This window comes from Podarcis gaigeae, assembly GCF_964106915.1.
Source record: "Podarcis gaigeae genome assembly, chromosome: 2".
NCBI classification, from domain to species: Eukaryota; Metazoa; Chordata; class Lepidosauria; order Squamata; family Lacertidae; genus Podarcis; species Podarcis gaigeae.
This window is the reverse complement of record NC_139679.1, coordinates 70,403,847-70,430,634: the sequence shown is the minus strand read 5'-3', so window position 1 is coordinate 70,430,634 and position 26,788 is coordinate 70,403,847. Positions and strand designations below refer to the sequence as shown.

The 26,788-nt window shown below is 47.1% G+C and overlaps 2 protein-coding genes across 2 annotated transcripts; both read right to left on the bottom strand.

The window, feature by feature from the left end:
* Nucleotides 1-570: 570 nt before the first annotated feature.
* LOC310838762 (ADP-ribosylation factor-like protein 3) lies at nucleotides 571-7,574 on the bottom strand. Its single transcript, XM_083726427.1, has 6 exons — nucleotides 6,930-7,574; nucleotides 5,720-5,863; nucleotides 4,875-4,991; nucleotides 4,038-4,088; nucleotides 3,103-3,288; nucleotides 571-2,968 (listed from the first exon to the last, which is right to left on the bottom strand). Exons 1-6 carry the CDS (start codon nucleotides 6,945-6,947, stop codon nucleotides 2,921-2,923), a joined length of 564 nt encoding a protein of 187 aa, XP_083582553.1. The 5' UTR covers nucleotides 6,948-7,574; the 3' UTR covers nucleotides 571-2,920.
* Nucleotides 7,575-10,050: 2,476 nt separating this feature from the next.
* LOC310838739 (uncharacterized protein) lies at nucleotides 10,051-26,067 on the bottom strand. Its single transcript, XM_083726374.1, has 18 exons — nucleotides 25,153-26,067; nucleotides 24,547-24,725; nucleotides 23,130-23,335; nucleotides 22,628-22,765; nucleotides 21,047-21,230; nucleotides 19,327-19,420; nucleotides 18,446-18,544; nucleotides 18,149-18,239; nucleotides 17,179-17,385; nucleotides 16,717-16,819; nucleotides 16,342-16,438; nucleotides 15,130-15,224; nucleotides 14,781-14,905; nucleotides 14,349-14,508; nucleotides 14,025-14,137; nucleotides 13,834-13,927; nucleotides 12,422-12,496; nucleotides 10,051-11,450 (listed from the first exon to the last, which is right to left on the bottom strand). The coding sequence occupies exons 1-18, from the start codon at nucleotides 25,253-25,255 to the stop codon at nucleotides 11,403-11,405; spliced, it is 2,211 nt and encodes a 736-aa protein (XP_083582500.1). The 5' UTR covers nucleotides 25,256-26,067; the 3' UTR covers nucleotides 10,051-11,402.
* Nucleotides 26,068-26,788: the final 721 nt, after the last annotated feature.

Genomic DNA, 26,788 nt, shown 5'->3' with positions numbered 1-26,788 from the left:
CAAAGATATGTGTCAAAACCACAAGTGGTGGGGCTCGCATCTTGTCAGAATCCTAGATCTAGTCACAATCCTCTCCAAAGGAGCCAACTCTTAGAGGCCGTGGGGGCTTCAGCCCCCACAATAAAATACTTTTAGGCCCCCCAAAAGTTGATGGGCATTCCCTTTCAAATGGTGTGTTTGAACTGTGTCATGATTGATTATGCAGGGCGGGGCTTACCTGGGCCCCCACAATCTTTTATTCAAGTTTGCACCCCTGATCTCTCAGTGACTGAATGTGGCATCCAGGTCCAAAGGAATACAAGTGACTTCATCCACAAACTGGAGGACAGGCTGAGTCCTCCTAATTTGGTTTGCTCTTTTTTTAGGGCTTAGATTGGCTAACCATCCAAACAACATTACTTTGCATCCGGCACTGAGCTACATGTGACTGTGCCTCTTTCGTTGTTCCAATAGGATTCTAATGTATTGTTGCCCGCCATCCAAATCGAGAGATGCGAGATTCTAGGGATTCCAGGCACTTACCCAGGGTTCGTGTTTCATTCTGGGAATGAGGCAGAGTGGAGACTGTGGTGCCTTTAGGATATACAGTTTATTTACACATATATACAATCTTAGCCTACAAAGGAGGGGTTCACAGCATTAACATCCCAAAAGGCTCTTGTTTCTCCCATAGCCACAGCCTTGGAGTTTACAGACATCCAACATTGTTCTGTCTCTCTGTCTTCTCCCAGCTTGCTGCTTTACTCTCTAGCTCACATCACTGCAACTCAGGTCTAAACTCTGACATCATCCTTTTAACCAACCACAAGCTGGGGGGGGGGCACTCATGTGCCATCTCACACAGAGCCCCTTTCCTTTGTTTCTCTTAATGGCCCATCACCCAGGCTATCACCTCAGCCAGGAAGCCAGCTTGGCTTATATTTTAACCCTTGCTGGATCCAAGGGATAGAAGGAACTCACATACAGTCTACTTTCTCCCAAACCAAACTCATAACAGTATGTATCTATATGCCTTTCCCTTGGGTATTCAGTTCATTGTCTTTTGAGCTAGAAGTTAATTTGACACTAGTGCTACCACGGCATTACTTAACTACAGTCAGCTGGAAGCAGAAATAAAAATTATGGTTCCACACAGCACTTGACATAGTGCTATATTGTCCATAAAAATCTGGCAAGATCCTATTGTATCTTCACTTAGAGGGACGTTCCCCTGCAACTGTACCTTTAATGAATAGGTTTCTCCCTGCCCCTTTCTTTTAAAATAGCCAATTAGTTGCTTCTTGTTCTCTAGTAGCAGGGGCCCAGAGAACTGACCCTTAATTAGTTCCCGTTCCTTTAAATGGCTTTAATTGATTTCCTTTTTTGAAGCCACAGTAATTTCTTCTTCTAATTATTGGTACAATTACAATAGCAGAATAAAAAAGTAAAATGTAACGAGCTATTGCTTGGACAGCAATTAAAGCTCCTTTCCAGGAAACAAGAACTGACTAATTAGGGGCTAACAACACAATCATAATCACGTCTACAAAGAAATATGTCCTATTGAATTTAGTGTGGTTTACTTCCAGGAATTCCTTGGCCAGGAGTGAGCAAGAGCAACTAGCCATTTTCAAATGAGCAAGAAGTAATCTATTGACTAAATGGACGGTAGCCCTTAGAAGCCTCAGGGATATTGTAGTTCCATTAGTGCAGGAACTGCATTTTGAGACAAAAAATATCGCTACAAACCAGGAATGGAAAAAGATGGAACACAGAAAACCCTGATGTGCAATGGGTTGGCACTAGTGATAACACCATAAAAACAGAGTTTGCTTGATGTACAATCAAAGAAAATGGCTAGTGTGGAAACAACCAGAGTCTCCCTCATTTGATCTGTGTATCCTGGTATTGAAGACAAACAACTCCAATATAGCAGTGATAAAGATGTCCCTGTTAACCCATCTTTTGAACTAAGAATTCAGAAATTGCCAGCCTAGAGGCTACAGGCCACTTCATTGAAACAAAATTGCCCCTGTTATGGCTCCACCTCTGGACAGGATCTGATGGGAGTTCCTAAATGAGCAGGAGCATATTCACGTTTAGGGTGTGCAATCTTTCCCCCTGCTTTCCCCTACAAAGATCTTCATGGGTAGATAAAACTTTGGCAGGGTGGTGCTTTTGTTTTCCAGTCCAGAGAAGTGGACAGCCTAATTTTTCTCTGTCTTTTGTAGGAGGCTCAGGAATCGCACATAGTTCCACCCCACAATTTTCAGGGATTCTTTTCTGCAGCAGCTCTTCCAGGTCAGTTCTGCAGGAGAGGGTATTAACACAGGGAAAAATGTTTTCCCTAGAGATCTGTGTGCCTGGCTTGTTTCCTGTGGATTTTGTGGCCCAGTTAGGAATGAAGGAAATTGTAAAGCTATTTAGCCTTTGAGAACTTTTGCTGTCATCAGCAAAAGGGAATGTAAATAGAAGTGCAAGGCTGGAAGCTGTAGAATTCATTCATGGAGTCCAGTGATTGCCAAGTGCAAACGTTTTGTACGCTTATTTGAAAGTAATGGGTGTATCTAGTACATTAGTAAGGTGAGCTTATCATACCAGGTTGTTTGCAGAGTCAGTAGTCAGTATCTGTCCAGTGAGAATATGGATCTTTTGCTTTAAGTTCATTTTCGCCATGATCACAATTATAGTTCCAGGATGATTTTCAAAAATCTAGCGTTGCATTCCTTATTACGGTATGCTTGCAGGAGGAGATTTACTTAGGTCAGATATTTCAGAAAACTCAGGAAATCATTTCAGTTCAACATCCTTTCTCATCTTTGAATCTTGGGCCATTTCCTGATGGTACCTTCTGCTATGAACTTTTGTGCACCACTAAGACTGAGGCTGTGGCCTCTGGGGATTCTGTAGATATGAAAATCCATTCCTGTGTTCAGAATTTTCATTTTTTCCGACTTGTGATCTCGCTGCAAATCCAGTTCATCCCATCCTAGATAGATAAAAGAGAGACAGTGATTGGCAGCACTTTCTGGGCTCTGATTCCAGCCATGATCACCTCCCTTTCCCATTCCCTACAGAACTTCACGATGCGCCACAACACAGACACAACACACCCCTTCATACCTGAATGCCTTCACCAGATAGGGCTGAGCAAGCCTGGATTTGCCATGGCCGGTCTCGGTATGTGTGCAGGTTGAGCCCTTCAGCAATCTCTGCTGCAGGGGATGCTGTTGCTAGATCCTGCTTGTTAGCAAACACCAACAGTGGGACACCCGTGAGATTCTCATCTTCCACTAGTTCGGACAACTCCTGCCAAAGATAAAGAGTACACAGTGGATTCTGAACAGGCTCATTGTATGAAGTTTCATCAAGACCCACCCATAGGAGGTTATATTGCTAGCTGTGGCATTCAGGCACAAATCACCTCTACCCAGAACTAGTACTTCTAATGTACTCTGTTTCACAAAACTCCTTTTTCGAATGGTAAACCCAGAGGGGTAGGGCTTTGTCCTTCAAGGGATGTGTCATAGCTGTTCCTTAACTGCTATGAGCACAGGGCGGGTGGTGGTCATAATACAGTGGTATCTAAGGTTACACACGCTTCAGGTTACAGACTCCACTAACCCAGAAATAGTGCTTCAGGTTAAGAACTTTGCTTCAGGATGAGAACAGAAATCGTGCTCCGGCGGCGCAGTGGCAGCAGGAGGCCCCATTAGCTAAAGTGGTGCTTCAGGTTAAGAACAGTTTCAGTTTAAGTACGGACCTCCGGAACGAATTAAGTACGTAAACAGAGGTACCACTGTACAGTTGATTCTCCCATGATCCATACCTTCTGAACCCGCTAAGCTAAAGGGGGTAAGGAGAAGGAGATGTAAGGTTAAGACACCAAGCAAGCATTCTGAACACTGGGTTCTACGTCTAGACTCTGCTATTATTTGACAATATTTTCACCCCTCACAACACGAATTCCCAGTTGTTCAGTTCTCCACAGTCCAGATTACCAAATTCCTGCCATAGGTAGAATTATGGGATTGGAGGAAGTAAACTGTCTATCCTACCTGCCCAGTCTCCTCAAAGCGTTTCTGGTCAGCACTGTCAATAACATAGATCTGCAACGAGGAAAAGAAGGGAATCATCTACAGCCCAGCATTATTCCTTTGGTCCCAGCTCTTCTTACCAGCTCCTAAAGCTTTTTGGTTCTTTTAAGGCAGCCCCAAGACATCTTGCTTTCTAAGGTATGAAATCCAAATGGTGCCCTATCCACCCCCTCCACACATTATGGCTGTAGAAGTATAATAATAAAGTAAATAAAATAACAATTAGTTGTCCTTTGATAATACCTTCTAAATTCTTCAATCTGAGGCCGGTCAGCTGGCACTGCCTAAAGCCTTCCAGATTGGTGGTTCCATTGCATGTGCAACATGTCATTGATACAATAATAGCACATGAGAGGTGGATTTATACTTGAGCATCCACACATCATTCCACTTTATTAGTTGTTCTGTGATGCTTGCTCAGTGCTACCACACTATTGCCACCTGGAGGCGAATGTTTGCATTACAACAGAACAAAAGTAGGACCAAAAAACCACACCAAATCCGGAACATTTGTAGCATGGAAAGTTAAAGGCTTTCAGCTATGGGACATGTATTGATTGGAAACAAAGCAGTATATCCACCCCAAAACTTCTGCAGATATAACAGTATTGAACATGGGATCGTGTGCAGCCGTCCCCTGTCCCCAATACCATGATGAACATAAGCCTTCATGAATGTACAGTGAAAAGGCTGTCTGGAGGACCCTGGATATTAACCTTGCCTTAATTTTGTAACTTGTGTGGTTCCAGCAGACAAATTTCTACAAAGGCAGTTTTAGGGGCGGAGCCCCACACTCACCAGAAGGTCTGTGCTGCCCAGGTACTTCTTCCAATAGGCCCGGATCGCCCGCTGCCCTCCTATGTCCCAGACATTGAGCTTGAAGCCATGAGAGTGGACACTCTTGATGTTGAATCCCTTCAGAAGAAGAAGAAGAAGAAGAAGAAGAAGAAGAAGAAGAAGAAGAGGAGTTTGGATTTGATATCCCACTCTATCACTACCTGTAGGAGTCTCAAAGCGGCTAACATTCTCCTTTCCCTTCCTCCCCCACAACAAACACTCTGTGAGGTGAGTGGGGCTGAGAGACTTCGGAGAAGTGTGACTGGCCCAAGGTCACCCAGCAGCTGCATGTGGAGGAGCGGAGATGCGAACCCGGTTCCCCAGATTACGAGTCTACCACTCTTAACCAGTACACCATACTGAAATCAGGTGGGTAGGGGAGAGGCATAGCAGGGACTGCATGCGTCCTATGCTGAAGAATCCCCACCCCGTTGCTCTGCTGCAAACTACCCAGAATTTGCATGTGGCCCAGTTGGTGATGAGAACTCAGAAGATGGGCAACCTTTTCATCAAATATGCCAATATATTAGAAACATAAAAGCAACTCCTCCTCCCTCGTCGCAATGCAATGGATTCGCTACAAGGCTTGCCTGAAAAGCACAGGGGATGGGTTGCTCTGAGAGAGCCAAGGTGCTATTGCTGGTGTGTCTGAGCTCCACACTGTGGGGATGAGAGGAGCGTAACAGCAGGGGGGTGGTTAGGATCCTGACTGCCAATCTGCTCCACTGACTTTATGTAACTGGTTATCCTTGCCACACACCCCATCCCAATCCCTCAGCACTGATCTCCTTTGCCGCTGTGCTTACCTGTGTGGGGGTAATGGTGCTGACTTCTTCCGATGCCAGGCTCTTGAGCAAAGTAGTCTTTCCAGCATTGTCCAGCCCGAGGAGGACAATTCGCAACTCCTGCTCTTCAGAGCCTTTAAGCTTCTGGATGACGGAGAGAAGGCCCTAGGCGCAAAAGCAGCATTTACTGGCTGGGATCTTTATTCTAGCTGCTGTCTCCTAGAGAGGGCCCACCATGTTTTTAGAGCCTTCATCCTTAGACAATGGGGCCATTTTACTAGTTTTTACCAGCTTCAGAGAAACATCTCAAAGTTCAGCTTTCTCAATTTGTGATGATGATTATTATGTAATGTTTTATTATGTTTTTATGTAAGTTGCTCGAGAATGTGTGGGCAACCCAGTCAGATGGATGGGGAACAAATAAAATAACAACAAAAAGAAAAAATATACCATTCACAACAACAACAATTTATATACCATCCTTTATCAAGGCTATGTAGAACATTAAAAATACTTTATAGAACATCAGTGATAAAAGCATAATAAAAAGCATACTGACAGACAGCCCAATAATAAAATAGTCATCATAATAACAGTCAGCTCCCCCACATTTTCACAGGCCTTAGATTATTTAATAGCCATGTTTTGACCACCCTCATTCCCCCTGCTCCTCTCACACATGAAAGGTCTCACCAGCCTCCATCATGGACACCAGAGTTGCATCCTGCAGCTTCTGGTTACCATTCCATTTGCTTTGTGTTGAGAGGTTGAGTGCTGTTGCTCATGTAGCCAAAATGGTGCCATCCATGAACAAGAGGGAGATTATCGGCAGGAACCTCAAGGTTTACAGAAGTACCAGAAATATTTCGGTGGTGGTGATGGAGATCCCTCAAACAGCCCAGTGAGGACAGATGGTGCGGCAGGCACAGAATTCTGGCTGACGTTCGGTAGGGGGTGGGCGGGGAAGAAAAAACAGGCAACAGAGGAACAGAAGGGAATATTGCCGTGGCAGGCATGGCTGACTGAAACAGTGAACAGCCACAACACATTGTTGCAGTCCCCATGTTGCAGATATTAAGTGTAGATAGTAATCATGGTGGGTCTGTAGAACCAGTTCTGGGGAGCAGACTGATAGCAAGTCCTGCCAGAGAGTAGATGCTGAAAGAGTCATTCTGTGAATGCAACCCCACCCCACCCCCCAGTATTTGTTACAGGATCAGAATTCACTCACCTTTTGCACTTCACCCATGTTCAGGCTCTCTACATCCTCTGCAGAGCCAGCCGTGGAAGCGCTCTAGGCTGGTAGCTGGGTCCCTACTGCGTGACTGACATGCCTCACTCCAGCTGGGGGAAGGAAGAGGATTAGGACTCCAGAATTAGCTTGTGTTTCTCAATTTACCCAGGGTGTTTAGTAATACCCTAGGTAAATCCCCCTACTGCCAGCTGTCGCCCTGGCTTGACCCAGTCCACTCCTGAAGCTCCAGGCAAAAGATCCCTGCCTGCCCAACCAGATTTGAACATGTAACAAGGTGCTTGAGTATTTTGGGTTAGCATCTTAGCTTACGCAGTTCAGGGTGGAAATTTTCTCTATCTGGGTGACTTGATGGTCTGACGAGGTTGCTCAGGTCCTCCTCGCTCCATCCCAAAGGAATGGTAGGCCCAGCAGTGGAAGAAAACTTGGTGTGGAATCTAAGGCTGCAGACTCCACCACACATGATTTAATGCATATTTAAAGCACATGGCATCCCCTAAAGTATTTTGGGAACTGTAGTTTGATAAGGGTGTTGGGAATTGAAGCTCTGTGAGGAATAAACTACAGTTCCCACGATTCTTTGGAGGAAGCTGTGTGCTTTAAATGTATGGTGTATATGCACCCTTGGTTCAATTACTATACAGTATAGGATTTTCTGCAGCCCTTTCCCCATCTTGCTTGAAAAAACCATTCTTGCTGCGGCCTGTATTTTGTTAGCTCAAAAATGGAAAACGAGCGAGGTCCCAATTAAAGAAGAATGGCAACTTAAGCTGACAGAATATGCACAGCTTGCAGACTTAACAAATAGAATGAGAAAACAAGAACATATGTATAGAGAAGACTGGAAAACGTTTATTGAATACATAGGGGGAAATTGTGTACACTTGAAAACGTTGGCAGCATTAAGATAAATTCAACAGTATAAATAAGTTTTGATGGATGTAATAATGGAATACTTAATGGTTTAGTTTTTGTAAATGCAGGGATTTATGATATGCACAATGAACCATGGAAAGCGAAGGGAAGTCATTGATATTTTAAGGATGTTTAAATGAGTATTTTAAATTGTAAAACACAAAATTCACACACACATGGGGGGGGGGGGAGAGAAGAACCACTCTTGTTTACATTTTTTAATGCTAACCAGAGCCATTTTAATGTTTTGTTGCTTTTCTTGGAAGGCGTGCTCCTCATAGATATATTGTAATACTAATTATTGTGAGACCACTGGACATAGTAAAAAACCAAGGAGCAAGATTCCCACAAGACCCACCAGAAGAATATGTAAGGCATTCCACTTTTTCCTCACAATAATTTTTTTGTCACACGTACTTTATGTTCCTGCGTTCCACAGCCAACCACCCTCCATGCATCTCTGAATTCATGTAATTGCACGAAAGGCAATTTGACCCAGCTTTCATTTGAATAGATTTACTGGGCTCTCTGAACTTGTAGGCCCATTGTAGGAGTATTCTAACCGACAGGGAGTCTGAAATCCCATTGCTTAATGGGATGCAATGGCTACTTGGCATTGTTCTTTAAGAAAAAGTTTCAAGACAGACCTGGTGCCAACTGATTTTCTGGATCTACTTCAGTCACCCTGATGGATGACTTATGCCAGGAGAAAGGAGGAGTGCTGCCTTGTTTATTCTTCTTGACCTCTCAGTCTGGACAGACTGTCTGGACTGAGAATTAGAGGCGCAATTTTACAATGATTCCACTGCTACCTGGATAGCTTATGTCAGAATGTAGTGCTTGAGCATTTGTGCTACGGGTTTCAGTCTTGTTCCTTGTGCTTTTCAACATCTACATGAAACAACTGAGCGACGTCATCCAGAGATTTGCTACCAGGAGTAATCAATAAGCAGATAGCCCTCAGCTCCACTTCTCTTTGACAGGTGAGGCAGGAAGCCCAATTCATCTAATTCCATCTGCTTTGAGGAAGTGCTGAACAAGTGCCTCTTCAGCACAGTCATGGACTGGATGTGGGCCAAGAAACTGAGGCTCAGTGCAGGTAAGACCTGAGTCACTCTTGGTGATGGGGTTGCATTCCCTCTTTGATGGGGTTGCATTCCCTCTGGAGGAACAGGTTTATGGTTTCAGGGTGCTTCTTGAACCATATTTTGTCACCAGAAGCACAAGTTTCCTCTGTGGCCCAGAGCACTTTTTTTTACCGGCTTAAGCTGGTTAAGCAGCCCTGACAGATATAGAGTGGCCTCAGCGATGCATGCTTTCATAGCCTCCAGGCTAGGGCTAATCTAGATAGTACATTTGGACTTGTGTGGCTGATTTTTTAAAAGAAGGAAATAGGTGCAAAGGGGGATGTTGTCTCAGGAAGGTGAGCTAACACCCTTTGCTCATACTATGATCCTGATCCGAATTCCCCCTTCCCCAGCACCAGCCACGCACATTGAGAGGAAAGCTCTCATCAGTGCCCAAAAGTTATTTCCTTCCATTGTAAAAAAAGCAGGGATGGATTTACAGGATGCTGACCAGAGTGATGGATGATGAGGGCTGAGGGTTAAAGCCCCTCTCCATACTCCCTAGCTGCTCCACTCACTATGTGCCAGCAATGACACCCCAAGAGCCACACAAGGTCAAACCCTGTGACAAATATCTTGTCTAAACTGGTACTGTCAGAAGGTTAGAGTACTGCGGGGCTGCCTCTGGTGAGAAACCTTTGCTCAACATATGTGAGAATGGGTGGCAGATGCTTAGTGAAGAAAAGGCATGCCCCGCAACAGGGCTGAGGACCTGTGTTTGGACCCAACCCTCATCAGCCCCAGCCAGAGATGATGGGAGTTGTAGTCCAATAGCATTTGGAGGGTAACATGTTCCCCATCCCTGCTCTACTTACTCAAAGGATATTTACTACTAGAGAAGTTAAAAGAGGCTGGGGGGCAAGAAATAGTATTAAATTGGCAGGGCGAAGGGATCAGGCTACATAGCCAACAGCACAAGCTTTTGGAGTGGAGTACACCTTCTGCACAGTAACAGGAGTCCCTAAAGTTTGCAAGTCACTTGATGGTCTCAGTTACCTGCTTCCAAACCCCAGAGGTTTGGATTCGTCGCAGCAACAAGAGAGTGTACAATTCATGAGTAGCGAAAAGAGAAGAGTAAGTTTATTGTACAGCTGTAGCACTGTCCAGGTAGAGTCACACGCAGAACAACTGGGCAAGAAATACAGAACCCCCTTCTTCATGAATCTTTGAGGGGCAAGACAAGGGAATTCAGCACTAACACAGTTAACAGAGATTGCATCCATTAGCAGTGTAGATGCATACTCTCATTGCAAGCACCATCCTGAGACTGGCGGTCAGCATTGCTTGACCAGCTGGTTACCATGGGCACATGATGTTTCTTGGTTACTCTGCAATCAGCTCTGTTCTCAAAATAGTAAAAATGGAAAAATCCCTGATATGGAAATAGCACCGAAAGCCACAACGTAGCTCTCAAAAGTGGCATGTGGTTCCCAAAACAAGTATATGCTGATATTAATACAAGTGGACAGCAGAGCTGATGTCAGGGGAAAAGCACTCGCTGCTTTGGCCTGTGTGCCTCTGAATGCCAGCTTGGCATACCCAGGCACACACAGGATGGCATTCTGGCACAATAGATTGTTTTTCTTCTTACACCACTGCCTAGCAACCAAGAGGGAACAAAAATAGGCTTCACAGAGAGAATTTGACTCCATTGTCCTAGAGCTTTTAGCTCTGGTTATCAAACTTTATATGCAGCCTAACTGGTGCGTTCAGTTCCTCATAACAAGCATCAATAGCAGCACCTGTGTCACTCACAGTGGGATGTGGCTGTAGCTCCATGGTAAGGCATCTTCTCTGTATGCAGAGGGTCCCAGGTTGAATCCCTTGCATCTCCACATATGGCTGGGAAAGGTCCCAATATGAGACCCTGGAAAGCCATTGTTTGTGTGCAGTGCTAGATGGGTAAATGGTCTGACAGAGCATGAAGCAGATTTCTGTGTTCTACATCAGGCTTCCTCAACCTCGGCCCTCCAGATGTTTTGAGACTACAATTCCCATCATCCCTGACCACTGGTCCTGCTAGCTAGGGATCATGGGAGTTGTAGGCCAAAAACATCTGGAGGGCTGAGTTTGAGGAAGCCTGTTCTACATGCTAGGCAAATGTTTGCAAATAGATATGTAACAAAATTAAGAGGAAAGCCACACAATTGAACAGACAGAAGCAGTGTGGGAGTTATAATTGCTCATCACCATTCTCATTGCCAGTAAGTAGGTGCCCCTAACACTTATATAATCACATTCCAGCAATAATCGCAATAGTGATGCATGTGCTATCTGGGAGACAAAATTAATTTTCTCAGATACAAAGTATGGCATGTACAGAACGGGGAATGTGGTGTTGCTGCAACTGAAGCACATCCTGGAGTGAAGTTGTCTGGGCTCTGCCTAGCCCAGGGGTCAGCAAAATTTTTCAGCCATGGGCCAGTCCACCGTCCCTCAGACCATGTGGTGGGCCGGACTATATTTTGAAGAAAAAAATGAACAAATTCCTATGCCCCACAAATAACCCAGAGATGCATTTTAAATAAAAGCACACATTCTACTCAGGTAAAAACACCAAGCAGGCCCCGCAAGTAACCCAGAGATACATTTTTTAAAAAAGGATACATTCTACTCATGTAAAAACACGCTGATTCCCGGACCGTCCGTGGGCCGGATTTAGTAGGCGATTGGGCCGCATCCGGCCCCCGGGCCTTAGGTTGCCTACCCCTGGCCTAGCCAGTGGCTAACAGCTGCATGTTTACTGGGCTAACAACTTTGATCATGTGTCCGGAAAAGAATTTCAATCAATATGCATCAGCATTTACTGCTGTTTTTAATTTTTAACCTTTCCTGGCTAGGCTGCATTATTTCTTAGAATATGAGTGCAAATTGCTTATACAGGGATGACTCATTGACATGAAAGCTTCCTACCACATTTCAGGCTGCCTGGGGGCACCTAATCACTGGCTGTGCCTGGCCTTTTGAAGTTCTTGCATTCTGCCTCGAATGTGTAAGCTCAAATCTAATTTAAGTGCAGCAGGACATGGGCCCGGGCAGAAGACAGCACCAAAGAAAAGATCACAGTTAATTATCCACATTAGCTTGTATGTTCTTGGTCGGCACAAGTTATTCTCATTGCAAATGTCATTTCACAGAATATGCTTGCAGGGACTGTGACGGCAGTAAAAGGGGAGGAAAGAGAGACACAGAAGCAAGGACTATGGGGAGGGGACAGGAAGCAGCAGAGCACAGAAGCCTCACCCTTGACCACTGGGAGCCCCACCTAGTTGTTTCACTAGCATCTGAGCATGCTGAACACACGTCTTTTGAAGCTTTCCTGCACAACCGCAAACGATGGAAATGTGCTCTTTGTTAAAATGGAAGCTGAGAGTCTCAGAGTCTAGGTCTTGGGTAGCACCCAGCAGGAGAGTAAAGTCACCACCTGACCTGGGCCTCGAGCTGCTCCCCTGGGCGATAGGCCTTCCACATGCACACTGTGCCATCTAGAGAGACCGACACATACTGCAGGGAAGCAGAGAGGAGAACACGTCAGGGTGCAACAGCGTCAGCACCCTCTATGGGGCTGGATTCAGTGTCTCCATGCAGTGCATCGGTCACCGATGGTCCTCACTCATGTGGGTCTTCAAACTGCATTGGTCTCCCATCCAACTGCATAGCAGACTAGAGTGGGCGGCACCAGCCTGGGATCCACTATCAGTGCAAGCCAAGCTAGGATATCAGAACAGGATTTCCTCCTGCCACATTGCACCTTCCTGATACGCATGTGGGTGTGTGGGTGTACTTCTCCACAACTGACAGATTTGCATTAAAGTAATCAGTAAGGAAGCTGCTTTTTTAAAGAGTACGCTAAAAAAAAAAAGTTAGTCGGCCAAAGACCCAAGTGACATTTGGTCAGACACCCAGCATGATTCAAGGAACAGCGTTATAAGCCACATATGTATTCTGCTTCTGGCATGGCTGGCTGTGCACAAGTCAAGTCTGGGCCCCAGAATCCTCAGCAATATCCTCAGGACTCTGAGAGGCACACTCATGGCTTAAGCAGTGAGCCAACTCACTGTGTTAACATCTGACTTTCCATGTTCAGCTTAAGAACAGGGCCTGCTAGACCAGACCAAAGGCCCATCTCATCCAGCATTCTGTTCTCACAGCTGTCAAGCAGGTGCCCATGGGAAATCCACAAGCAGGATCTGAGTGCTTCCCATGTGAACAGAGAATACACTACAGAATCCTGTAGCAACTTCTGAGGCATATTCTTAGCTTGTAGAGGTCGCCCTTGCCTGCCCCACAAAGGATGGCTATTGCTGGCCTAGATACAAGCTAGAGGGGGGCAGCCATGTTTGCTCCCTCAGTAGGATTCAGCTTATTGTCAGCCGCTGTTAGTGAAGCCGGACAGAAGCAGAAAACAGGTAATTATTTGTTCAGTCCACCCCTTGGCTGTGCTGTGATAGGTAAACGTCTTGTAAACTGCTTTGAATTCTAAAATAAAAAAAGGATACAATTCCCCCTCTCCATTAAGTACTAGTTTGTTTGTAGGAGGACTGGAAGTGCAATATAATACCCTATTTAAACAACAATAATACAGCATGGGGGCAATCTTTTGGTAGTGCTGCCCAGCTCAAAAGTGGGCAGGACCTCACTAAATGTCGTCAACATGCAGCTGGCTCTCTGAACAGGATGCTGATAGATACAGATTAGGCACATGGCTCCAATATGCACCATCACAGTATATGCATTGCTTTGCGCTGGTCCATTCATGACTTGGACCTAAGAGTGGGGAAACTCCCAGCCCCCAGCTTTCTTGACCTTTTCCCCTAGTAGGTGGTCCCTGTCTTTCCTACCTGCTCCATTTCTGGGACATGGATGAGTCCCTTGATGGAATCTTGGTGCCCTGTGTAACTTTGCACCTGCACTCCAGAATTTGGATCATAAACCCTGCAGGGAGAAAAAGGCAGAGCCATCAGCCTGTTCAAAGATGTGCTGCCTCTTATCCCTTTCCTTTCCACCACCAGCCTCCTTATGCAGGCGCTACCTGATGGTATCATGGACCCCTGCAAGAATGCAGCCATTGACCTGGTCGATGCAGAGGCAAGTGATCCCTCTGGAGGCTCTCAGGTTCTGCACACAGCATCCACCATCTTCACTCTACGTGAATCATTAAAAATAAAAATCCCATCATCTCTGCTGCTGGAGGAAGACTTTCTGGTCATTCCCCGGAAAATCCGTATAACTCCCCAAAAAACTTATTGGTCCAGAAATTCCACCAAGTTCTTCAGCAACTAGCCCAAAGTTTTCCTACCTCCCTGCTAGTGAATATACCCAACATATGAAAGTCACCACCTGATTAAGGGCTTACCCAGAGCCGAATGGAGCCATCTTCAGCACCGCTAACCCACTTGTCCTCTAGTGGGTGCCAGACCAAGGCTACGACAGCGGCTTTGTGCCCACAGAGCTCAGCCAAGAGCACCAGATCAGCACAGTGAGGATTGAAAGCGCAGATAAAAACTCTGCCAGTGCTAGAAGAGAAAGCAAATTGCCTCCTGCCCGGTCCAGGAGGGTGTGGGCTGTGGATGTGGGGATGGCAAAAGACATGGCAAAATTGAATTAGCGGCCCTGAACCCAAAGATTAGGTTCCTGCAGGAGTGGCTTCATCCTTTCTATTACTGTTGTCCCCCACCCCCACTTTTCAGCAATACGTCTCTCCTGCTTGGGAGGCCTCAAAATGCTGTTTGAGAACATTCTGTGGCTTCCCCACTTTTCAAATGAGCAGGCAGACAGAATCACCCACCTCTTTGGGGAGTAGGCCATATCCAGGATGGGCCCGTTGTCCTCAGGTAGACTGGAAAAGGCATTTTGCAAAGAGTGGTTGTGCAGGTCCCAAAGACACAGCTTTCCATCCCATCCTCCACTGAGCTACAATGAAATACAGCAAGGTGAAGTCTTGCTTTGCAATGCTGCCTCCCCTGCTTGCAGTGTGTGTTCTCTCTCTGGCACTGTCACTCACCCACATCCCCTCTCCTCCCTATATGTGCCATGCAGGCTCTTCCTACAGCATCCCACTCTCTCCCTGCTGCCCATCAACAGAGACTGGGCTGTCTCATACAATGCCATCCAAGTCCATTCTACGGTTCACTCACCAGGTAGGGGAAGTACAGTCCAGCATCGCCAGCTGCCACGGCAAGTGCCGTCACCATGCCCGTGTGCCCGCACAGCACTGTTCTGCAGGTGAAACCTATTTAAGGCAGTACTGGCATGAGAGAGGCAGTAGCAGGATGGAGAAGAGGAAAAAACAGGGACTGGAATCTCTTACACACTCAGGAGGTGACTTCCCAAAAAACGAGCCTGTGGTGCTTTTTATCCCCAGCTTGACCCTACTCCAAGGGGAAGAAAGGTGGGGAGGCACCAGTACCAAATGAAAACTAGAGAAACTAGATGAAACTAGAGAAATGAGAGAAACATTCAGTGCCCCAGCATGGTTTGAAGGGAGATTTCATCAGGGACACTTAGGTGTACAACAAGTGGACTCAGCCACCTTTTTGTTTGTCCTGTTTCCGGAAAGCACAAGTCTCAGTGGTTTTCTACTTGTTCAGTGAATTCTAGGCATGAGTCCAAATGATTTTGCCTGTCCCCTGTTGCTTTCCCCTGGAACAAATGACAATCTACAAAAAACCTGATTGCCGTTTATTCTGATTTAGCGCTAAACCATGGGTTTTCTGGGGGGGGGGGGGGAGTGGCAGAGCAAATGGAAGTGAGGATGACCCGAGTGTCCTATACAGTGCTCTGGTTCATTTGGTCCCGGACCACGGTATAGGCTTGCCAGGACAGCTGCCTTGTGGTAGCTTCTCAGGGAATGACTCCACCCACTCAGGCTGACTATTGGAGCCTCCTAGACAGCAAAGAGTGTAAGGGGGCTTCCTGGTCCAGTTGAGGCTTGCTTGAGCAACACAGTCTTCCTGAGCTCTGGTGGGTTCCTGCAGCCTTGGCTGGTCTTTGGCCCTGACTCGCTTGCCACTCCTGATCTGCTTTTTAGACTCTGACTCACAAGTTTTCATTTGGTTCTGGCTTACTCTTCAGTCCTAACTACTGGCTTGTCTCAGACTACCCTTGATTCAGCCCTGCCACACGATGTTTTCCATCTAAGCTTGCAATCCTCACCCCACTTACTTGGGAATAAGCCCCACTGAATTCAATAGAACTTACGAGGCATGGTTAGGATTGGGCTGTGGAGTGTACTTGTGGAAGGATACATTCAAAGTGCATTGGGCCATTCAATGTTTACTTTTGTGCACCTTTGAAGCATTGTCTCTTTTTCTTTCCCCTCTGAGTTTACTCCAAACCACTTTCTTCACCTGTTACACAACTGCTTGAAGTGGCCTGGGTCTTCTCATCTTGAACACAGCTTGATGCCAATGTTTCAGAATTTTGATCCAACACAGGTGGGCATTGCTACAGCATGGGATGAAAATAGCAAACCATTAAGGGAACCTTTCTCTAGGAGAAATGTCACCCACTTCTCTTTTGTTTGTAATCCAAGGGAATTTTCTGATCCAAAACCTGTGCTGACATGCGGCTCCTAGTTGGCTCTGTTAAATAAATGTGGCTGGCTGGTTTATCTTTCTTATCTTGGAGGACAGGGGCCATTCACTTCCTGTGGCTTACCTGCAAGCACATGTCTTCTGTCTTCCATCCAAGAAGCAGAGGGTAGGACAGCGGTTTGCACTCACCTGGGCAGAAGGTTCTGGGATGAAGCTCTCAAACTCCCAGAGATAAATGTTCCCGTCAGCTGCCGACACCACCAGGATATTCAACTCTTCAGCAAAGAGAGCCCTGGCAAAGGCCCAGGGCTTCGTTAGCAAGGCAGCAACTACGGTACCTTTCATCTGTCATTTCATAGCCAACATTACAGAAGCCAACTCTCTCTCCAAAATTAAATCATGCCCTGTTCTGGCCAGCTTGGTGACCATCATCCCTGACCATTAGTCATACTAGCAAGGGATGATGGGAGCATGGCTCCAACAATATCTGGAGCATCACAGGTTGTCCAGCCCTGCTGCAAAGCAAATGGTGAAGGTCTGCCTGATCCCCAAGGAAGAAAGGGCAGTCCCTCGGTCTCTTCAAGACAAATTATGCTGTTGCCTCTCTGCTACAGTAGCACATACTCTTGGGCAGAGCACAATGACAGTTACCTAGTGAAGCCTATGCTTCCTTTCCGCATGTCTTTTGCTGCACTTCGGAACCTGGTGTAGCCACTCTGCTGCCCAATGGAGGCCTTTCCTGGCTTTCGAGGGGAATCTGGACAAGGCTGTGGCTTCTCCTTGCCACCCTCCTCCCTCTGCTGTGCCAAGGGGCCTCTTCTTTCCAGTTGGGCTTCACTTAGGTGGAAGGACTCCCTGCTGAAAGAAACAGAGACACACAGGATGAGTGTGGGGGGGGGGGTGTAGACCTGTGGCTGTGGACAGGGTTGTGGTTGAGGGTGCTCACAATGGCATGAGGGGCAGATGGCTGCATGACTGGAGCAGGCGGAGAATGGGCAGCTGCAGAGGGCAGGGAGCACGAGGGACTAGGATGGGCAGGTGTCTGCTTGTCTGCAAGCATCTCATCTTTGTACAGCACTACTAACCATGACACGGTTAGAGCCAGATGCTGGAGAAGAACAACTTTTTGAAACTCCACTACAGAGATGGGAAATTTGTGACCCTCCTGATGTTGCTGGAATTTTAAGTCCCATCAGTCCCAGCCAGGGTGGCTGATTGACAGGGATGATGGGAGCTGTAGTCCAACACCCCCCTGACTTAGTGAGAGATGGCAAGGGAGATTCCTCCCAGATCACAGCATTCCTCCAACCACATCTATTCCAGGGGCTTGTGTTCTAGGCCAATGGCAGCTAGTGACCAAGGGTAACACATTTAGTAGTTAAGCTCCTCTATTATTCTGGACACTAGGAGATAGCTTCTATCTGGACACCAAATAGCACAGACCTGCTACACTACAGAGTCTCCTCTGCCAGGGGTTGTGCTTCTTCTCCTTACCAACAGAAATCTGCAGCTCTTAGGCCAGCCTCTGCTCACCGCCATACCTTGCAATAGGGGCTTCCCCAACCCATGTCACACACCAGGGACTGGCATTTCTTCTTGGTCTGTGGGGACGAAACCTTACCTGTAGATGAAGGGAGAGATGTAGCTCTTCTCCCACTTCTGTAGCATCCCACTGCTGTCCCCACTGAAGAGCAAAACGGGCTCCTTTTTGGCTGGTGGAGATACATTCAGAAGGTCAAGAAGGGGCAGCAGGGGCTTCGGAAAACCAGACAAAAGTTTTATTGCTGGACACATAAAACTCAACCCCAGCCCTTGTTCCAGCCAGATAAGGCTATTCCAGCTTTGAACCTCACCTGGCGGAGCTTGTGCATCTGGGGCTGGAGCTGTTGCAGAGTTAGAGATATAAATGGCTGCTTACCATAAGCTAGGCACTCTAGGGGGTGTTTGCAAGGCAGCACTGTCAGGCATCCCAACTCACTGTAGCGCCAGACGAGTATTTGCTGTGGCTTTGCTGTGCCTGGAAGAAGGAAAAGTTCTGCGTTTCTTAAAATACTTGGGTTATTCTAAAAAGCTCTTGTCATCCACTGAGCCTCATAATATCTCTGAAGAAGCTGAGTGGGAAATCGCCTTGTGTTAAATTAGAAAAGCATGCATAGATCTCACAACACCTGTTTGCATGAAACTGGAATCTCTGGATATAAATCTGGGATCTGTGGTGGGAACCAACAGGAACATAAGAAGAGCCTGCTGGATCAGGCAAAAAAACCTGTTCCCACAACAATTAGCCAGATGCCCATGGGAACATTTAGTCTCTCCCAAGTGCTTTACCCACCCTGGGTCTGAATGCAATAAGCACACGAGTCTACCAAGGTCACCACCTGGTTCTGTGATGAAAGCCCTTTTTTGTACTAATTAATCAATTTTTACTACTTTTATATCATGCCTTTCCTTCAAGGAGTTCAGGGCAAAAGACATAGTTTACTCACCCCATGTTTTCCTCACAACAATCCAGTGGCATAAGCTAAACTGGGAGAGGGTGATTGGCCAAGGAGGCCCAGCAAGCTTTGTGGCTGAGTGGTGGAATGAACCTGGATATCTCCAATGCCAATTCAACACTTTCACCACTGGGTGCCACACTGTTCTAGTATCTTCCATTAAAGCTATTTTCTCCTAACTGCATGAAAGGGCATGGCCTACAGATAAGAAGAGATGCTGAATCTAATATTGGCAGCTGAGAGACCAGGTGAGGCCTTGTATTGCAGATATTGGGGGGCATCTGTACTCTGCTGGAGAACTCACCTATCACATGCCTCGAGTCTGGCAGGCTGAGAAGCTGCTGAAGAGCAGGCCCATCTTTCTGTCGGCCTTGGAATGTGGATATGAACTGTGAAACCTGAAAGCAGATCAGCACAAAGAATTCAGAACAGGTTGGCCATTTAATACCTGTTTCTCCTTATTCTTCCTATAAATGTGGAATGGTACACAAGAGCTATCTTTACTTAGGGGTCAAAGACCTATCAAAAAGAGCTGTGCTGGGGGCACTTGTTTAGTGGACTTTTGAGCTTTGTTGAGCACATGACAGAACTTGGGATGGAATTGTGAAATGCAGTTGGATCTGGTATTGAAAGCTACAAAGAAATGTAACCTTTGAGTATGTTTTTGGGGGAGTTTGCAGATCCAGGAATACAGTGTTAGAGGCGCTAATGGCTTTTGAAGCATCTACCCAATGGAAATAGCAATTGAAAAACATGTTCAGGAAGAGGGCCTGAGAATGGGAGGATACAACAGCTAAGGAAATGAGAAGAGACAGGATTTAATCTTCAGTATATCTGCCAACTGACATTTGGAAGAGGATCAGAGTAATTTTTCAATATAAAACGGCTGTGTATAGTTTTTATGTCATCTGTATCGTGTCATTAATCAGGCAAAATGGGTCTGATCTGTCAAGGTAAGGCAGCTTGTTAAAAGAAACGTGCTCCATCAAAGAGTGTTCTTTTTGACATGGGTAATTTTTCATATGATAAAAACTAATCAATATGAGGAGCTGAGGCCAACTAAGGACAGGCAATTCTTCAAGGAAAAATCATCCCATAGAACAGCTCCCATAGGAACAGGGGACGTTACGTATGTTGTTCCAGGTCAGGCTATTTATCTATCTATCTATCCAGCCCAGTATTTAATACTCTGAGTGGCAGCAGCTCCTTCAGGTCTCAGGAACTGATTGCTCCCATTACTTAGGTCATTTTAAGTGGAGATGCCAGGAACTGAACCAGAGGCCTTTTTTTGACACGCAAAGCTTACTATTGTACCCTCTCCTCACAAGGCACTGGTCCCCAGGCATCTTTTGCTGGTTACCACCAATAAGCCAAATAATGTCATGCATGGAGGACTAGGCTGTATGGCAGGCTTTAAATTGACTTCCAAGTCTGGAAATCTGTCCCAGACAAAATGGCACCTTAGCACATTCTGCAGAACCAAGTGATAAAGCTTTTGTGAGCCACCCTGCTTCAGGCTGCTATGGGTTGAAGATGGCACACTTGAATATGCTCCATGCAACTTTAACTCCTGCAATCTGAAGTAACAGCCCATGAAAAGGCACCCTACAAAATCCTGCTTCATGTGTAACATGGGTGAGCAACAGGATCCTGGGCTTATCGGTCCCCATTTGCACAGCATGGCCAAACCCTTGGCAGCAATTGTTTTCCGCTAGGACTGTGGCCTTGCTGGAAGAAAACAAAAAACTGGACAATGCTAGCATATATAGTCTTAATACACATGCCTAATATACTAAGACTGCGGGCAAGTGTGGGAGTTGATTGGCGCAGCCTGGCAGCGCATGTGGAGAGAGTCAGCTGGCTTATCCTCTTGGCCACAATTCACAAAGACAGAAAGGGAAAGAATATGCTAGTTGAGGCGGAAGCAATGCTAATCCATCACCAGTAGAGGGCTCCTTATAATAACAAGTTCATTGATCTTTAGGCGGAGGTGTACATGGAAATGCCACACTTAAGTTGCTCACTATTTCCCCAGACTGAGGCTCATAGAGGGTGGGCTGGGTTGTGCCACTGGTGATCCAGACGATGCCAACAGATGCCACGTAGCAGAGTCCAGTAATGTTCCCGGTGAAGGGACCAAGGCGCTGGATGAGCTTCCCATCCTGGGACCAGATGCCAACTGTCTGGTCAAAAGAACCTGAGAGCACCCTGCAGAGGAGATCACAGACCAGAGGGAGGGTCAGGGAAGCAGGACTTTGGCAGTGCAGTGGAGGAGCAGGGCTGCGCTTACATTTCCCAAGCAAAGACTTCACACCCTCTATATAAACCCATGGCTCCCTTTCAAGTGAATCATTGAAAGCAGGAGAAAATATAACATTTCTTTTTTCTTTAAGCAAAGTATTCTTATTTTACACTTCCCCAAGCGGAACACACTCAAAGCCTCTCCCTCCTGGCCAGAGGTTCGAGTAACATCCTGCGGCTTCCAGTTCCTCTTTGTGGTAAACGTCATCCTTCCAGAGCCCTCTGGCTCTAGATCTGCCACTTAGAGCCCCAGCCTCTGCAACAGAAATCCATTCAGAGAAGGAGGCATCTCCTCCTGCTTCTCCTTTCCCCATCTCCATGCTAACTTCTCAGGAAAGGAAGGAAGCTGCAAAGGGAGGGGGAGGGAATGGAGGAGGGAGCAAAACCCAAATAGTATTTTTTTATTTAAAAAATGGAGAAGAAATATAACCTAGGAAACGTGAATCAGAGGGGGCGGAAGCAGGAATTAAGGACTGTAAGGGAAGAGAATTTATGCAGAGTACATTATAAAAGGTGGTAGGTGTGCATTCAGCGCACAGTGATTCTCACTTTCTATATGTGAGAGCGAATTTAGCTCATCCTTGTCCTTCAATTGTATGCTTCCATCCACACCACAGCAGATCTCTTTGGGTAGCAGGATTTGCCCTTTTGAAGTGACTAAAGAGGGAATCCTGCTTTGTCTCGTTTCCCTGTCCTTATGCCAGAATGAGGAACTTTTTTCAGCCCAAGTGAGAGGCCACATTCTCTTCCTGGGGCCTCATGCCAGCAGTGGGCAGAGTCATTGGTATGACTCCTACCTTTCCTACAGTAAAAGCCAGAGGTTTCTACGCATGCCCACATCCAGGCAAATAAGAGGCATTGTCGCAACTCAACAGCCATGCAAAAGCACTTGAGTGGGATGCAGAGAAGGATCAGTCAGGGGAACAGCTTGTGGATGGACGTGCGTGGCCTGGGACAAGTCCCAGGAGTCATTCAAAGAGGCCTGGAGGTCTACGCCTGGCCCCAGTTCTGAGGTTTCCCACCCCTGTTCTACATAAGAATTGTGGCACCAGGAAGCTGCCATGCAAGTACAACATAAGACTATCCTTCAGCACAAAAGTCTCCCCTCAGTCCACTGCTGCTAGCACCTAACTGGCTACTCTTGCCTAGTACCTTCCTGTTCGGGGGCAAGGAGAGTCAATTAGATGCTGACGGGTCATGGGTCACGTAGCAGGAGAGCACCTCTTGACAAATGCCTTCACACACACAACCCATTATCCAGATCCCACGGCCTAGGTGGCCTGCCCTTTGCACTGAGCTTGTACCTTGTGGTTTCTTGCTGCCGCACCAGCAGCAGGTGAGTGATGGCTGCACGATGGGCACGTGGGATGCAGTGCTTGGTTGTCAGGCCCTTCCTGCCTGGAGTCTGATAGGTGTCAAAGATCAGCAGCTTCTTGTCATACCTGGGAAGGGAAGGGACTGTTGGATCTACTGAAGCTGGATTCTGAGGCTGGTGTGGCTTAAACCTCCCCATGGTGGGAGAGAGGGAGCTTTGGTTTCAAAGCAGAGCTGCAGATTCCCTCCTTGGGAAAATGTGTATGACTCACTGCTTTGTCCTTCACAGTCATCCAGAAACCACATTATTACTGTCACCTTGCTGGAGACCATCTCACTCCCTTCCAGCAGGGCCTGTTTGATAAGGTTCTGCATGACATGAGTAGCATATGATAGAAGCATTTCGCAAAGCTGTAAGTATCATAGGGCGTCTGTACTTTGAACCCATCTGCAGACGGAGCCCATTCTTCACTCCCACATCTCCCAACTTACCCTGCTGTGTATATTTGGTTGTCCAGGCAGGCGATGCAGGACACAATGTCTGTGTGTGTGTGCTCGGAAAAGCCCTGGGCCATGTGGACCACGTGGCCAGATTCTCTCCTTTCATCCAAGGGGAAAGCCATCAAGCGTCCCTTGCTGCCACAGAGCAGGAGATGCCGAGCCAGGCTGATGGACAAGGTGAAGATAGGGTAGCCTAGCTGGAGGGAGGGAAAGCGGGGACTGGCTTGAGCACAGGGAGACTGTGCACAAAATAATAGGCTCTAGGGACTCAGAGAGGCAATACTGCCTAGTTCTCACCCTGCAAGACTCTCTGGAAGGGCCTGGTCTTACATAGATTTTATTGGAGTTAGACCAGCAGGGCACTCGAGGCCCAGAAGACAGCAAAATCTATTCCTGTTTTCAGTGCTTTTTTAAAAGAAATAAAAGGTGCCGGTACTCACCATGAAGTTGTTGCAGTAAGTGCCACACTTTTAACATTTGGTGTTGGGGGGGGGGAGGTGTGGGCACCGAAAACCCTTGAGTAGCCCCCAGAAGAAAGCACTGCCTGTCTTGCAGAATGAACATGACACTTCAAGGCTCAAATATTTTATTTATTTATTCATTACATTTCTATATGGCCCTTCATCCGAAGATTGCAGGGTGGTTTACAAAATAAAAACACAAAAATGTACAGCATACTAACAAAAACAATACCCCTTCCCCTGCTGAAAAGGTCATAGATTGTTTAGTTAGCCAAACAATATTTAGGAAGCTGCCTTTTACCCCAGGGACAGGGAACCTGCAGCTCTCCATTTGTTGTTGGACTACAACTCCCATTATCCCTGAGGCTTGCCTGGGGCTGATGGGAGCTCTGTAAGGCCACAGCTTAGGCACACCAGGTCTGCACTGACTGGCAGCAGCTTTCCAGGGTGTCAGACAGATGTCCTTTCCAGTGCTACCTGGAGAAGCTGGGAACTGAGCCTGGGGCTTCCTGTGTGCAATGCATGTGCTCTGCTCCTGAGTTGCAGCCCTTCGTGGGAATACTGGTTGGGGCAAGTTCTCCTTTATTCTCAGAAGCCTCAGTTAGTAGGTGCAGAAAGTGAGATCTCTACCTAAATTGCAGCTGTAGCATCCCAGGAATCCCCAGAATTGAGCAAGAGCTTGGCACAATCACTCTCTGACAGGGTTTCCCATACTTGGGGCTCCAGCTGTTTTTGGACTACAATTCCCATCATCCCTAGCTAGCAGGACCAGTGTTCAGGGGTGATGGGAATTGTAGTCCAAAAACAGCTGGAGGCTCAAGTTTGGTAAACCCTGTTCTATGATATCTGATCAATTCCATGCAATGACTTACAAACTTCAGAAAAGCTACTGTGACATTACTCTTGGCCTGCCCTGACCCCAGGATGTAATACGGTGTGGTTCTTACCAGGATGCGGTCAAGCACAGTGCCGCCTACAGCCCACACGAGCACGGAGCCATCGTTGGAAGAAGAGAAGAGGAGTCGTGCCTGCACCCAGGACTGGAAGTGGGTGACTCGACCAGCATGCTCCTTGGCGCAGAGGGACATGCGCCCATTCTCCACGTCCCACCATTTGATCACTCCATCTATCAGGGCAAGAAGGGTGACAATACAGCTTGTTTAGCTAGGGGCTCATTTCGGAAGGAACGTCTCCAGCTCATTTGGAGAGAGATGCCTTAAGGAAAAACCTGACGGGTTTTGAATGAGGGCACTGTGCTAGTATGGCATTCCCTGATGAGAACTCAAGCATAAATTCAGAGGTCATATAGGCACATGGGGACATGTGCTGAAAGCACGTAGATGAGACAGAAAGCAGACTCTTGGTTCAGGTGATAGATATACTGTGTTTTGGGCTGTACTCTTGTTGTGGGGATGGAAATGGCGGTCTATTATGTGATGTAACTGTCCAAGATTTGGGCATGTTGTACAAAGCAGGCATGGAAGTTGGGTAGAATTTAATGCTGTAATGCTTACAAAGAACTGGAAAAATGTACCTCCCTAGCTAGGACTCACCTTCAAAGCCGGTGAGGCACTCCCGTCGGGCTGAATGGTAGCCAAGAGCTGTTATGGGGCGGCGATGATGTTCTTTCACCTTCAGATGCTCTTGCATAGCCATGACTGAGATTAGGGCCAGAGAATGTGAGGAAACACAGGGTCACCCCTCTGGCCAGCTTTCCGAGGTCTTTGGGGGAAGTCGGCTTGTTTGGCGAGGACCACCCAATCAACAGAAATTGTGTTGCTGCTAAGTAGCAGGCTGGAAGCAGCCTCAGTATAATGAGCCGGCTTGCTAATAGTTTCCCTAGGGAATCTTCTCTGGACCCATTAAAAAACAAGCAAACCCAAGACTTGCCCTATGAACTTTTACCTGCAGAAAGCTTTTATTGACTGGGTGAGAAAAGTTGTACCATCTCAACTTTTCTCCTCTAACCTGCTGATAAAGGGACCCTTGCCCTCCTAGGGGCTTCGTGTCATCCTATAAGAGCAAAGAGCGTCTGTTGAGTCCTGCACACGCATCCAACTCTTCCTCTGAGCGCGCTCTCTCGCCGCTCCCTTCCTGCGCCCATCTGATGAGGGAGAGGCGACGGATCCCTCCACAGCTTCCCACCCTTTCTCAGGCTGCTTCCTTCGCAGTCTCTGGGGAAGAAAAGAACCAAGCGGCAACGCAGCACCCTCCGCCTCCTTCCCGAGACTTGCCCGAATACGCAGCGCGCGCGCCAAGGCGCCCGGGGACGTTTCTTCGAAGGATCCGGCTGTGGCGCCTGTGGAGAGAGAGGTGAAGTCGGATTTCTCGTTTATACTTCCTGCTCCTGTCTCCATGGAAATGCAGAGAGGGCGGGAAGGAGCCAATGCCGGGGCTCCCGCCTTGCTGCGGCTTTTGGGCGTCGTGGGAGTCCAAAGCTGAGCCGCCGAGTCTCCCAGGCGCCAGGGTCGGCCTTCGCGTGCAGAATCGGAGAACCGCGCGCGACGTGGGTACCGTCCTGAAAGGCTGGCCCCTTCAAGGGCTCGGCCGGGTCACCTTTCCCTAACACCCGGCGAGGTGCAGGGAGGGCAGATGCCCCCCCCATCAAGTAAATAAATAAAAATACTTAACTAACTAACTATTGCGTCGCATATAGCTCGGTTCTGCCACCCTAACAAAAGTCCTGCACCCCGCCTTAAAATAAATCCTGGCTATGCCCATGACTTGCATTTTAATTTTCTTTCTTTAACGAGAGTAATATACTGCTTAATCGACGAAAACCTCTAACAAAGCAGCGCTGTTGTTATTTAGTTCATTTATGAATGATATAAATGGACTTAACGCAGCACAGAGGATGGAGCTCGCTCTTCCTAGGAGGCAGTGATGGCCACCAACTTGGAAGGCTTTGATGGCCACTAGCCGTGACTGGCTATGCTCTACGTCCACAGTTGGAGGCAGCAATGATTCCCAATAACAGTTGCATCTCTCTCTCTCTCTCTCTCTCTCTTTTGAAGAACAGGTTCCCTGGGTCTTTTCTCTCTGTAAATGTGGACAGTCAGCTTCATAGTCCTTAGAACACAGTCCCTTTTTGTTGCAATAGACTAAGCCCTCTCTGGAAATTGCATAGGCCTTGTATCACAGCACAACTGATAGCATTGTGCATAACAGTAACTGCACAAATCTCCCATT